The sequence below is a fragment of the Globicephala melas genome, chromosome 1 (genome assembly GCF_963455315.2).
Source record: "Globicephala melas chromosome 1, mGloMel1.2, whole genome shotgun sequence".
NCBI classification, from domain to species: domain Eukaryota; kingdom Metazoa; phylum Chordata; class Mammalia; order Artiodactyla; family Delphinidae; genus Globicephala; species Globicephala melas.
In genome coordinates, this window is record NC_083314.1 from 148,308,721 (window position 1) to 148,321,591 (window position 12,871).

General features: G+C 35.7%; 1 protein-coding gene across 2 annotated transcripts in view; it reads left to right on the forward strand.

Annotated features, from left to right (window-relative positions):
- The window catches only part of SPATA6 (spermatogenesis associated 6), a 163,263-nt gene extending 151,080 nt beyond the window's left edge, over positions 1-12,183 (forward strand). For both annotated transcript variants that reach the window (XM_030870076.2, XM_030870077.2), the window contains exon 13: positions 445-12,183. In XM_030870076.2, coding sequence (XP_030725936.1) covers positions 445-625 — 181 coding nt within the window. In that variant the 3' untranslated portion in view covers positions 626-12,183. The remainder of the gene's footprint in view (positions 1-444) is intronic.
- Positions 12,184-12,871: the final 688 nt, after the last annotated feature.

Sequence of the window (12,871 nt, forward strand, 5' to 3'; positions counted from 1 at the left end):
TATTCTCTTTGATTTTTACAACAATACTGCAAAAATACAGTAAAGGAAGCTGAGACCCTGGACAATTGAATAAATCGCCCAGGTTCCCACAGCTTACAAAGACGGAGCTGGAATTCAGTTCCAGGTCTGCCTGACTTTAGAGGCCAAGCACTCTCACAACTGGCCATGCCATACCATCTGTGCCCTGCTTTTACCTTGCCGCACCTCCCTCTCTTCTCAGAATTTCTTTTTAACTCTCACATACCATTTTCATTTTATTGTTTTGTAATTGTTGCATGCAAATAGTGTCACTCTTTGAAGGCATAAGCCTTGTCACATTTTATATCTCAAAGCCCAAACAGAGTACCACACACCTATAAAGTACTTAGTAAATATTTGATTTATATAGTACTACCTCTCATTTTGTTGCCTCATTGTTTTAATCTTTTATGTCCTTTTTTATAGTTCATTTCAGCAGCCACGTGGCACTCTCCATTTGGATGATGGCGAATACTGGTCCAACAGGGCAGCCTCTTATAAAGGAAAATCCTACCGACCCATCTTTGAGAGCAGCATGGACAAGATGTACAGGAGCTTATACAAAAAGGCCTGTAGTTCTGTTTCTCATACACAGGAAGGCTGCTGAGACCAGTGGTGATAAACTGTATGAGTGTCCTTGTCAACTTCTCAATGAAAACGTTTGATGTGATCAGTATCTGTATTCCTTTTCTTTTAAACAGGTGGTTCTAATTGAGTACAGTAGTTAGACTTGAATAAGTTTATTACTTCAAATGATAAATTATCATGGGCAAACCTTCTTTTTCCAATCACAGTAAAGAATGCTACATTCTAAAAGTCAAAGCTCTGCAACACAATTACAACCTCCATTCTGATTCTGAGAAGGCTGTTCTGTCACATCTCTCTCATATCACCAGCTACAAATCCAAAAACAGATTCTCTCTAGAAATGTTCTTCTGCCTTAATCACCTTGTAATTTTCTTTTCACCTACTTGACTGGTTATCTTGTCTAAGATTTAATTATTATTATTAACTCTCTTTTCTTGGTCATGAGCAAAAAGATACACTGTACGAAGATGAATTTCCCAGGAGTTTAAACCCTGTTTTAACTAGTATTTTCTACCGTTTGCTCCCTCAGAAAAGGCTATTGATATGTCTTAGCTCCTAAGATACAGCTTTCTTTTTAAAGTTTCTATAATCATTCACTCCCTCTTCTCTAAAAGAACTACCTAAGTTACTTAAAATGCTTAACAGTTAGTAGAAATAGGAATGGCCATGGGTGATCCACAATGTGCATAACTGATTTTTAAAGACAGAATTTTTTGCATGATTTTCTTCTAGAGCCATATCTTTGGTGCATCCAGAATCAGAAGATAGCCTTTGTTAATAAGCCTGTAGAGACTCAGAAAGAATAAGGGACTTATATTGTAATTCCATCTCTTTAGAGTTTTCATAGGTATCAAATAGCCCAAGAAAGTAGCATCCTTACTTTAAAGGACACTTGGAACCATAAAGTGGAGGAAAATATTAGAGCGTAACTCTTTGTACCAGAAAGTTGTTAGTTGAGAAAATTAGCTTCTCCCCCACGCCCCAAACACACCTATGAGGCCAGTGAGGCTTTGAAGATATGAAGAAATCAGTTACCTTGTATTCACCAGAGTGAGTGGAAGAAAAGCAGAGAATAGGACATGGTAAACTTGGCTTATAAACTTAAAGAGTTGACTACAAGGTAATGTTTTCTCATTGACTCCATCTTTGGTTAATTTTATAGTTATGATCTTAAAAGAAAAAACTTGAGTTAAACTCTATTTAAATTGGAATCAGCATGTAAAATTGGGTGATTTATTTTTGTAATAGGAGAAAATACATAATACTTGTTATCCAGTAATAAGACTTTTTTACTTTGTGTTTGAGTGTTTTATCTGTGGCAATCTGCAAGGTATTGGCAAGCACATCAGAGATAGGAGCCAGGTGTCCTAGGCTTTAGATCTCTGGTCCTTAGTTTCCTCAGTTATCAAATGGAGAGAATGGAGTAGGTCAGCATTTCCTGAACCATGTTCTGTAGACCACTGTTCTAGGAGATGGCTATAGGAAATATAAGTATTTCATTGGTCATGTAAGTTTAGGAAAAATCTATGCACTATATTCACACCCCTCAAACTTAGAGAGTCGTGCGTAGGATAACAGGAGTGAAAGGGGGTCTACTGATGCTGAGAAAACAGTGGTAAACTGGAGCTGTCCGGGCAAACTACATGTGGTCATCTTAGTCATAGTAAACAGTAGCACGTTAGAGGCTCTAAGAAATCCTGGCATAAATATGTTTTGCTCTAACGTCTAGAAGAAAGTCTGACACATAGTTGGTGCTCATTAAATATTTATTGAATTAACCCAGAATTTCCTAAACTAAATTGAGTGTGTAACAATATTTGTTGTTATGGTTATCTTTCCCCTCCCATTCTGCTCCCCCAACTCCCCGTACTTCCTCTGAAATGCCATCTGCAGGTACATGTGGACACAGTCAGGGAAATACTGGACTACACAATCACTGAGCTACCCTCTGGCTATAAGTTGTATGTTGATGTTTTGTATAAGCTTTTGAAGGTCAACATTGAATGATGGTTTTTTAAAAAAATCATATGTTCAACGAAACTTAGTATTTTTTCCCCTTTGGTAGAAACAAATGAAAAATTCCTCCCTTTAAAAGTTGCTTCTGGTGAAAAGAACAAATATGAACTTTAAAGAAAATATTTGCTCTCATAGAAAATCTCCTGAGTGAATAAGTATCACAAAAATTACTTATTGTACCTATATTTGCCATTGTCATACAAAGGCCACCAAAAAAATGGGTCTCAAAGGGGAACTTTAGAAAGTGTTAATTTGAAAGACATTTTCCTATGGATTAAATTTGACATCTCTGTGAAGGATCGGATGTAAATTTCCACATATGTAGCATCTTTGCTAAGTGTCTATTTCCATTCCCTAGGGGAAAGAGTGGTTTTTGTTGCTATCCTTAACTATTACTGTGAATTCTTATGTTGTATTATCTTTTAAGAGTAAAACCTTTAAGTACTAATAGTTGCCTTTTCTCATTGAAAGAATCAGAAAGGTGCAGTAGTTTTTTCTCTTAATCTTTTTTTAATATCCCCTAAAATCTAGTAATAGTTACTAGGCTTAATATGAAAGATAAATAGGTCTGTCCTTTTCTTTTTAATGTAACTTTTCCTTTAAGTTAAAAAAAAAAAAAGAACCCGGGAACTTTAGGAAGGAAAATATTAATTCAACTAAGAAAAAAGATGAATCATTGGACTGAGACTGAGTTCTCCCTGGTTTCACTACTAGTTGTATAACTTTGTTTAAATCATTTATCCTTCTTGGAGCTCAGTTTTCTTACCTGTAAGGTGAGGAAGGGGTTAATTTAGAATGACCTTTTAATGTTCCAACATTTTTCTAGTTCTATAATTGATCAATATAGAAGATTAGGAAGTTCTAGGCAGCAGAGTTGTGTTGTGATTTCAAAGATAAAGCCCTTGATTAAAAATCTGGACCAAATGGAGAATTCTCATTATTGTGTTCATTTTCTAATAATAAGTTTTTTGAGATAGTTAATATACTACAGAATTCACCCTTTAAAAGTATACAGTTGAGTGGTTTTTAGTATATTCACAGAGTTGTGCAACTGTAACCACTAGCTATGTATAAAATATTTCATCACTCCAGAAGGAAATCCTGTACCCATTAGCAATCACTCCTCATTCCCTTCTCCCCTCAGCTCCTGGCAACCACTAATCTACTTTCTGTTTCTATGCTTATTCTGGACATTTCATATAAGTGGGATTATATAATATGTGACTTTTGTGTCTGGCTTCTTTCACGTAGTATAAGGTTTTCGGAACTCATCCCTGTTGTAACATGTATCAGTACTTCATTTCTTTTTATTACTAAAAAATAATCCATTGTATGGATATATCACATTTTATTAATCCATTCAGGTGGGCATTTCATTGTTCCCACTTTGGGGATATTATGAAAAATGCTGGTACTATTAACATTTGTGAACTTTGTGAAGACATATCTTTTTATTTCTCTTGAGTATACACTTAGGAGTGGAATTGTTGGATCATATGGAAACTCTATGTTTAACATTTTGAAGAACTGCCAAACTGTTTTCCAAAGTGACTCAACCATTTTACAATTATTATGTTTATTTTTATCTTACCTTAGGAACTTAGGCTAGTTACACATTCAAGCACTCATTCACCCATTTATCACATATTTATTGAGCACTGTGTTAGATATAGAGTATAAAATTTTTTAATGTATCTTTCCACAAGCATGCAGATTCTATTGAGAGAGACAAATAACAGTGTATTTCAACATTTACAGTGGTTTGGTAACTTCTATGATACAAGAATGCAAGAATGAGGATAGGGCATGGTAGCTTGATGCAACAGAACCTGCAAAAGTGGGAAAATGGGAGAGAGCATGATTGTTCAGGAAGCTCCAAGTGCTTTAGCTGGAGATTATGTGCAAGGTTGCAAACGCTTTGGTGGGACAGTTAAGAGGACCACAAAGTGAACAACAGGCCTGGAGCAGCATTAGATGTGGTAACTTTTGAGCTGGACATTGAAAGATGGGAAGGACTTTTGTGTATAGGAAACCAAGATGGAATAAACTCAATATTGATCAGCTTTTATGAGGGTGGAGGTGGGATTGAGGAAAATGTCCAGTAATCAGTTAAAGATCTAGAACTTGGGAGAACTCAAGAATACAAAATGGATTTTTGAAGTCAGATCAAAATAATGAATTCAGATCAAAATAAACAAAAGCTCTATGTTGTTCATGTCCTAATTTGTATGTGACCATAATAGGTGCCCTGAGAGTAGTGGAACCCAAGTAATTGTACTTTTTACTTATTACTGAGGCCATTGTGGTAGTGAGTTAGTTTGAGGGCCCCCTTTTAGAAATTAAGAAAGATATTCTCCTCCCAATCCCAGATTATCTAACTAGCTAGAAATTTATGTACAAAATGAAGAGGTAAGAGGGAAAAGCAAACTTTCTGTTATTGAGTTACGAGAGTATTATTTATCTCTGAATGATGTACTTTGAGTTTAGTTATATGAAATTCCTTAGACAGCCAGAACTTGTGACTATTCACCCATTTAACAAATATTATTGAAGGTCTACTCAGATTCAGGCAATCTGCAAGGCACTGACTGACATCTAGAGATAAACATAAACCTGTTTACATAGTTCCTGACCCTAGTTTGTGGGAGGAGACTGACATTTACTTATTAACGGTGAGAGAAGTACTATAATAGATAGAAATGCTATAAGGTTTGCAAATATTTTCTCCTATTCCATTGGTCGTCTTTTCATTCTGTTGATTGTTTTCTTTGCTGTGCAGAACCTTTTTAATTTGATGTCGTTCCACTTTGTCTATTTTTGCTTTTGTTACCTTTGCTTTTAGTGTCATATCCAAGAAGTCATTGCCAAGACCAATGTCAAGAAGATGTACCCCTATATTTTCTATAGGAGTTTTACAGTTTCAGGTCTTATGTTTAAATCTTTAATCCACGTTGACTTGATTTTTATATATGGTATAAGGTAAGGGTCCAATTTCTTTTTTTATCTTTTTTTTGCATGTTGATACTACAATTTTCCAAACACCACTTGTTGAAGAGACAATTTTTCCCCATTGTATGTTCTTGGCACCCTTGTCAAAGATCAGTTGACTGTATGTTTTACTTTATTTCTGGGCTCTCTGTTCTGTTCCATTGCTATTTGTCTGTCTTTATGCCAGTACCATACTGTTTTAATTACTATGGGTTTGTAATTTAGTTTGAAATCAGGACTGTGATGCCTCCAGCTTTTTTGTTCTTTCTTAAGATCACTTTGGTTATTCTGAGTCTTTTGTGGTTCTGTATGATTTTATGATTGTTTTTTCTATTTCTATAAAAAATGTCATTGGATTTTGATGGGCATAACAATGAATCTGTATATCACTTTGGGTAGTGGACATTTTAACAAGCCACATGGTAACCACAAAAAAAAAACCCAAAAACATAAAGAAGATACACAAAATAAAAAAAGAAAGGAATCAAAGAATGTCACTGTAAAAAAATCAACAAAGCACAAAGGAAGACAGCAAGAGAGGAATAGAGGAACAAAGTAAATATAAAACAGAAAACAACAAAATGGCAAAAGTAAGTCCTTTCCTATCAATGATTACCTTAAACATAAATTAATTAAACTCTCCAGTCAAAAGACATAGAGTAGCTGAATGAATAATAAAACAAGATCCAACTATATGCTGTCTACAGGAAACTCACTTTATATTTAAGAACACACATAGACTAAAAATGAAGGAATGGAAAAACACTATTCCATGCAAATAGTAAACAAGACAGCATAGGTGCCTATATTAATTTCAGAAAAAATAGACTTTAAGTGTCAGAAGCATCACTACATTTCTGTTGCAGTATAAGTTTAAATAAGTTTAGCTTTCTGAGTTTATGACATAGTTCAGAAATAAGGTGAGAGAAAATCTTTAATGACTTTGAATATATGTAATAGAATTGAGATTAAGTGTATCCTATTAGAGGCTTACTTTTATCAGTGAAAGTCATTTTTCACTGGAGTTTTTGTGTGTTTGTTTTTTTAGTAAAATTAGTGATATAAGCAAATAAAATGATGAAGGATTTATGTATATATGTTTTCAGAAAGTTCTATTTCTAGGGCATTGACAACAACATTGAACAGTAGAAAAAGCACTTTCTTCACAACTTTTCTGAACCTTATTTTTTTTACCTGTGAAAAAGGATATTAATAAACACTGCCCCTCCGTTTCTCATAGAGTATTAAGATTAAATAGGAAAGTAAATGTGGACATTTTTCTACATATATTAGGCACTATCCTAATTACTTTTTGGAAGTGATCTGGGAAAAGAAATTTGCAGTTTGAAAAATATTCCATCTGGCATAATAGCAATACTGTTGTTTGTAGAGTTGAACAGACCTCATATTTCTTTCTCTGTTTCCTTGTCACCTCTGTGTTACTTAACGTTTCTGAACTTGTTTTCTCACTTGTAAAATGGAAGCTATTTTCATAGGTTTCTTGTGATCATTTAAAGAGTTAATGCATGTGGAACATGTTGTACAATGCATGGTGCTCGATAAAGGGTAACTGTAATAACTGAAATTCCAAGTCAATATAGAGTGATATTCTGAAAGATCTTGAGGATCTGATAGGAGGAAAAAAATGGAATAAATGTAAAAATTTTTTCAAAATTATTTTAAGACACAAGACCAAATAATTCAGATTTTTTTGGTATGGCTCTTAAATTTACTAGTTATTTAGTTTATGTAGGTTGTATAGTATTATGAGAAGAGTCATATACCTGGGTTTGTATTCTATACTGTGGTGCTGTCTGGAGATATCAGACCTTAATTTTATTATTTATAAAATGAGAATGATACCTACCTAGGTTGGTTACTATGAAGAACATATTAGGTAAATGATGCAAAGTGACTAGCATTGTACCTGAAAAATAGTAGATGCTTAAAATTGATTTAATACCCTTTCCCTTTCATTAGTTTCATCATTTTGTGCATAAATCCACGCAGGCATAGACAGCTACCTTAGCATCATTATTTTTACTATAATATTTAAAATCCTGTTAACCTTGTATATGTTGTGCACTTCGGTAGAGGTTTTACATAGATTTTACAAGTGAAACTAAACACATGACTTTAGTTTTTGAGAATATTGTCCACTTCAACTTTCTTTGTGACTTATCTCACTTGTCAATGTATTATTATTATTATTATTTTGCATTACGCGGGCCTCTCACTGTTGTGGCCTCTCCCGTCGCGGAGCACAGGCTCCGGACGCGCAGGCTCAGCGGCCATGGCTCACGGGCCCAGCCGCTCCGCGGCACGTGGGATCTTCCCGGACCGGGGCACGAACCCGTGTCCCCTGCATCAGCAGGCGGACTCTCAACCACTGCGCCACCAGGGAAGCCCCAAGGTATTATTTTTAAAACAAAAATAAATTTAGTTTGAGGGTATGTCCTATTAACCAGTTTTGATAGTAGGAAGTTTATTTTGTCCTTCGTTTATTTTGGATTTAGCACAGTTATGTTTTGTAAATTAACCATATCCTTTTGATTTGGGGGATGTTAGAGGAAGAAGTTAAAGTAAATCACCCTAATTCAATAGAAGTAACCCTGGATCATCTCAGCCAGATGCACATCCCTGCACGTCTTAAGAATTTATAATAATGTGATTGAGCGATCACGTTTTTCAGAAAACTATACTGTTTGACACTAGTCACAGAGATATATGTATGTGTGTGTGTGTGTGTGTTTGTGTGTGTGTGTGTGTGTGTGTACTTACATACATACACACATGCACACAAAACTTTTTTTAAATAGACTAAGGTTTACCAGGTAATTTTTTAGAAGTCTTAAATTTTAAAAATGTTAATTACAAAAATTTTCTTTAGCAATCTCAACCTAAGATATACATAAAATAAATTTTAAAATATATTTACATGTTTTTGGAAATTGCTGGCTAATGAGTATTATATTTTAGTTATTGCATCTTGCCGCATATAAATTATTCACTGCTCAGAAAAATAGCCTAGGGGTTAAATACACAGCCTCTGGAGTCACACTGCTAGATTCCAATCACACTTCAACCACTTAATAACTGTGTGACCTTAGACAAATTACCTGATTTATTTGTTTCTAGTTTTGTCATCTATAAAATGAAGATACTATTACCAATCCCATGGGGTCATTATGAATATTAAATTAGTTAACAAATAGAAAGTGCTTAAAACAAGGCCTTGAACGTGGCAAGGGCTGTATAAACAATATGATTTACTACAGTTATTATTGTTGTTGTTATTGTGACATAGCTCACTGATTATCTGTTGGACTCATCCGAGACATGTATGTTTTCTGAAACAGTTATTATAGCCCCCTTTTCCCCATTTATAATAATATTCTGTTGCTAAATAAAAAACTATATTTGAAAGGAATCTACCACTCAAGAAGAACGTGTTAAAAATATTGCACATTTTCCTGGAGGATAGAAAAAATATTCTATCTTGACTCTCCTTTGTGGCCGAGCAGTTGTTCACTTATGATACATTCCTACAGCTATGCAGCATAAAGAATGTGTTTTGGCATAGAAACTGCATAATTTGGAGAGTTTTTTGTTGATAATCTTAAACAAAAACAGTCAAACTAATTTCAGTTCCACTGTAAACCCAGGGGGGTAATTGTTTTTGCTAAATGAGAGAAAAGATACCAGCTTTTGAATTAGAAAGTATTTTCAAGTGTTTATGTTGCGAAAATGGAAGAAAAAGAACATTTGACTTCAGTGAATTTTTATCCACCAAACATTTAGAAAAACTATTTCCACTAAACTTTTATGATAAATAATAACTTGTATTTCTCCATACATGTTTGTGAATTAGGTAGGGCAGGGGTTATAGTGCTACACTTTTACAAATGGGAAAACTCCAATTTGGGTTAAATGTCTCTTGCAGGTCACACAGTAGGGGGTATAAGTGGCTGAATGAGGACTTAAACCCGTATATTAGTATTTTCTCATAAATATTCTATTGAACTTTTTCCTACTATTGCTTGATTTTTCTTAAGTATTGGATTTCATATTGGATTTTAAGAGACGATACTTGATTCTCAGTGATAGATCACTTCTATATATGGAGGAGGCTTATTTTCCATTATTCAGGCTTTTTGATATGTTTGTAAATAGCTCCAACCATTTGTTTTTCCTTCTCCCGGCTCTGTCCCTACTTGTTGGCCAATTCACCCACTTATGAACATACCTCCAGTCCATTGAACAGTGAGGGAAATTAAACTAGCCAGCTTATAACTAGTTAGCAGCTCTACTAGGAAGGTTTAGTAATAAAGAGTTCCATGGGATTTAAAGAATTCAGCGATCTAGTTACCACAAATAATTGGAAATTGTCATAATTTGGAAGTAACTTTTCCTCAGGCATAGGATGCAGATGCAGAGTACCTGAGACGTACGTAACATTCATCTCATTAGTGGAACGTGCATGACTATGTACCATCCCGATCTAAAGCTGGTAAAGATTTTGGTTGTGTTCCAGTTCAGTATTTCCAAATCCTGACTGATGAGAATCACTTAGGAAGCAGTTAAAAATAGTTTCCTCATCTCAGCCTCTGGAGATCCTGATGCAGTAAATTTAACCTTTTTAAAGAGTCTTTAAGAGTTTTTGAGCCTCTCTAGGTGATTGTGATGTTTGCCCAGTTTGGTGAACCATGAGTCTGTCACCTCTTCATGGCTTCCTCTCTCTTAAGGAGAAAGAAGGCCTTTTTTCAGCTGGTTTAAATTTCTCCTTCTTAAAATGTTATCATTTTGTTAACCTCTTCATCATCTGAATGTTTTTGTATTGTAGGCACAAAATACCTTGAGCTCCAAGAAGGTTTATGGCTGTCTCTTGATTTCCATGTGAATTACATACCTCTGGGGGTATCGGTGGCTAACCTTTAAATACCAGGTTTTTTTCTCCCTTCATCTAAACTCGTATCAAGTTTATACATTTATACATTATCAAGCTCATACATTTATTTATGCATTCATTAAGCAAACATCAAGTACCTATTATGAACTAAATATTGTGAGTGGCATTGGGCAAATATAAAATAAATATGTCCTGACCTCTCACAGACACATTATAATACAGTCTGTTATAAAATGTTTATTGCGGATATATATATATAAACAAATACATATATTATAAATATATAATACAAGTAAATATATGAAGGAGATGTTTGGGTGGGTTCTTTAGGAGCATGGAAGAGGGAAGCAACCACGTCCTTAATGTGTGAAGGAAGGCATCACAAAGGAATCAGTCTCTCATCTTGATCTTAATGGATGATTTTATCAGAAGAGGAGGGGCAGGGCATCGGAGCTGGCGTGGGCATGAAAGAAGCACAGCATCTTCAGGGAACTGCAAGGAGTTCACTGGTTAGAGTACAAGGGTGCAGGGTGAAATGGGGGCCCAAGATAAGGGGGGATGTATGTTGGAATTACATCAAGGCACTTCTTCATATGCCAAACTATAGAATTTGAATTCTGTCCTCAAACCAAAAAAAAAATATTTAGGGGCTCAAGTAATGCCATTTCGTCCTCATAATATCATTAGCAGATATATTTGACACCCCAAAGGTCATATTAAGACCAAAGGTAAGAGTTTTGTAGCCTGTGTTTCTCCAGCCATTTTCCATCTTTCGACATATTTATTGAGCTCCAAGAAGGAGCTCCATGTGCAAGTGCATGTCAAACACTTTGGATAACATAAAAAATACTTCTTAAATGTTCTCACGGAATCTTCAGTCTAATTTAGCAGATGACATAAATACTTGAAAAGACCACAGTAAAGAGATAGGAATCTATAATTACTGAAGAGTCAGTGAGTAATAAGGGCTCAAAAGATGGAGAGAACTAGTCATTTGTCTGAAAAGGCTTCATGAATACGGAGGAAGGATATGAGTTCAGTCTGCAGCATGGGTTGGGTTAGAATAGCTAGGAAAAGAGAAAAGTAAGTGGAAAAAATTTGAGCAGTGGCATAAAGGTGTGGAAATAAGGGTTCACGAAGTGTGTTTGAGGACAGCAAGTTGATCACTTGCCTGGATAGAGTTTCACGTAGGGAAGGAGCATTGACGATAAGTAAATACAGCTTCAAAATGAAATGAAACCTTTAGAAAACCTCGTAAGAAAGGCTATTCCTGAATTTGCTTTTGATCCAACTTAAAGATATCAAATAAAACTCAAACCGCAGCTGAACTTTAAAAAATAAATATTTTGTAATAGAAGAGTATTTCCTGGCATTAAGATACTTTCAAACACTAAAATCATTGCCAGAGATTTTCCAGCTTAAACTCAGTTGTTTAAATGCATTGGAAAGAGCTTTAGATAGCTTTCTATGTTTGGTTTAGACTTTTTTTTTTAATGCCTATAGGTCATTTTTTTTAATTATTTATTTATGGCTGTGTTGGGTCTTCGTTTCTGTGTGAGGGCTTTCTCTAGTTGTGGCAAGTGGGGGCCACTCTTCATCGCGGTGCGCGGGCCTCTCACTATCGCGGCCTCTCTTGTTGCGGAGCACAGGCTCCAGACGTGCAGGCTCAGTAATTGTGGCTCACGGGCCCAGTTGCTCCACGGCATGTGGGATCTTCCCAGACCAGGGCTCGAACCCATGTCCCCTGCATTGGCAGGCAGATTCTCAACCACTGTGCCACCAGGGAAGCCCCCTAGACTTTTTTTTTTTCAAGGAAAAAACAGAAAAGAGTAGCCATTAGTCCTGTGTACACAAAGAGCATAATTGTCACGTCTTTGTCTGCTAGATATCTACATTTCATTCATTGTTTGCCCATAGCCAGTGAACCTTAGGGATAATTCCTTCTTGCCTTGGACCAAGAACAAAACTATAGGTAAGTTCCACAAGTCAGACATCAAAGATTAATATAAAAAATTTTCCAATAAACTTACAATCATTGTTTTTATATCAGTTTTTCTAGGAAAATATTGCAACTTTAATTGGACTTTTCAAATGTTATTATTTTCTGGTCTTAAAAAGCAATACTGCAAAGGGCTTCCCTGGTGGCGCAGTGGTTGAGAGTCCGCCTGCCGATGCAGGGGACACGGGTTTGTGCCCCGGTCCGGGAAGATCCCACATGCCGCGGAGCGGCTGGGCCCGTGAGCCATGGCTGCTGAACCTGCGCGTCCGGAGCCTGTGCTCCGCAACGGGAGAGGCCACAACAGTGAGAGGCCCGCGTACCGCAAAAAAAAAAAAAGCAATACTGCATAAAAA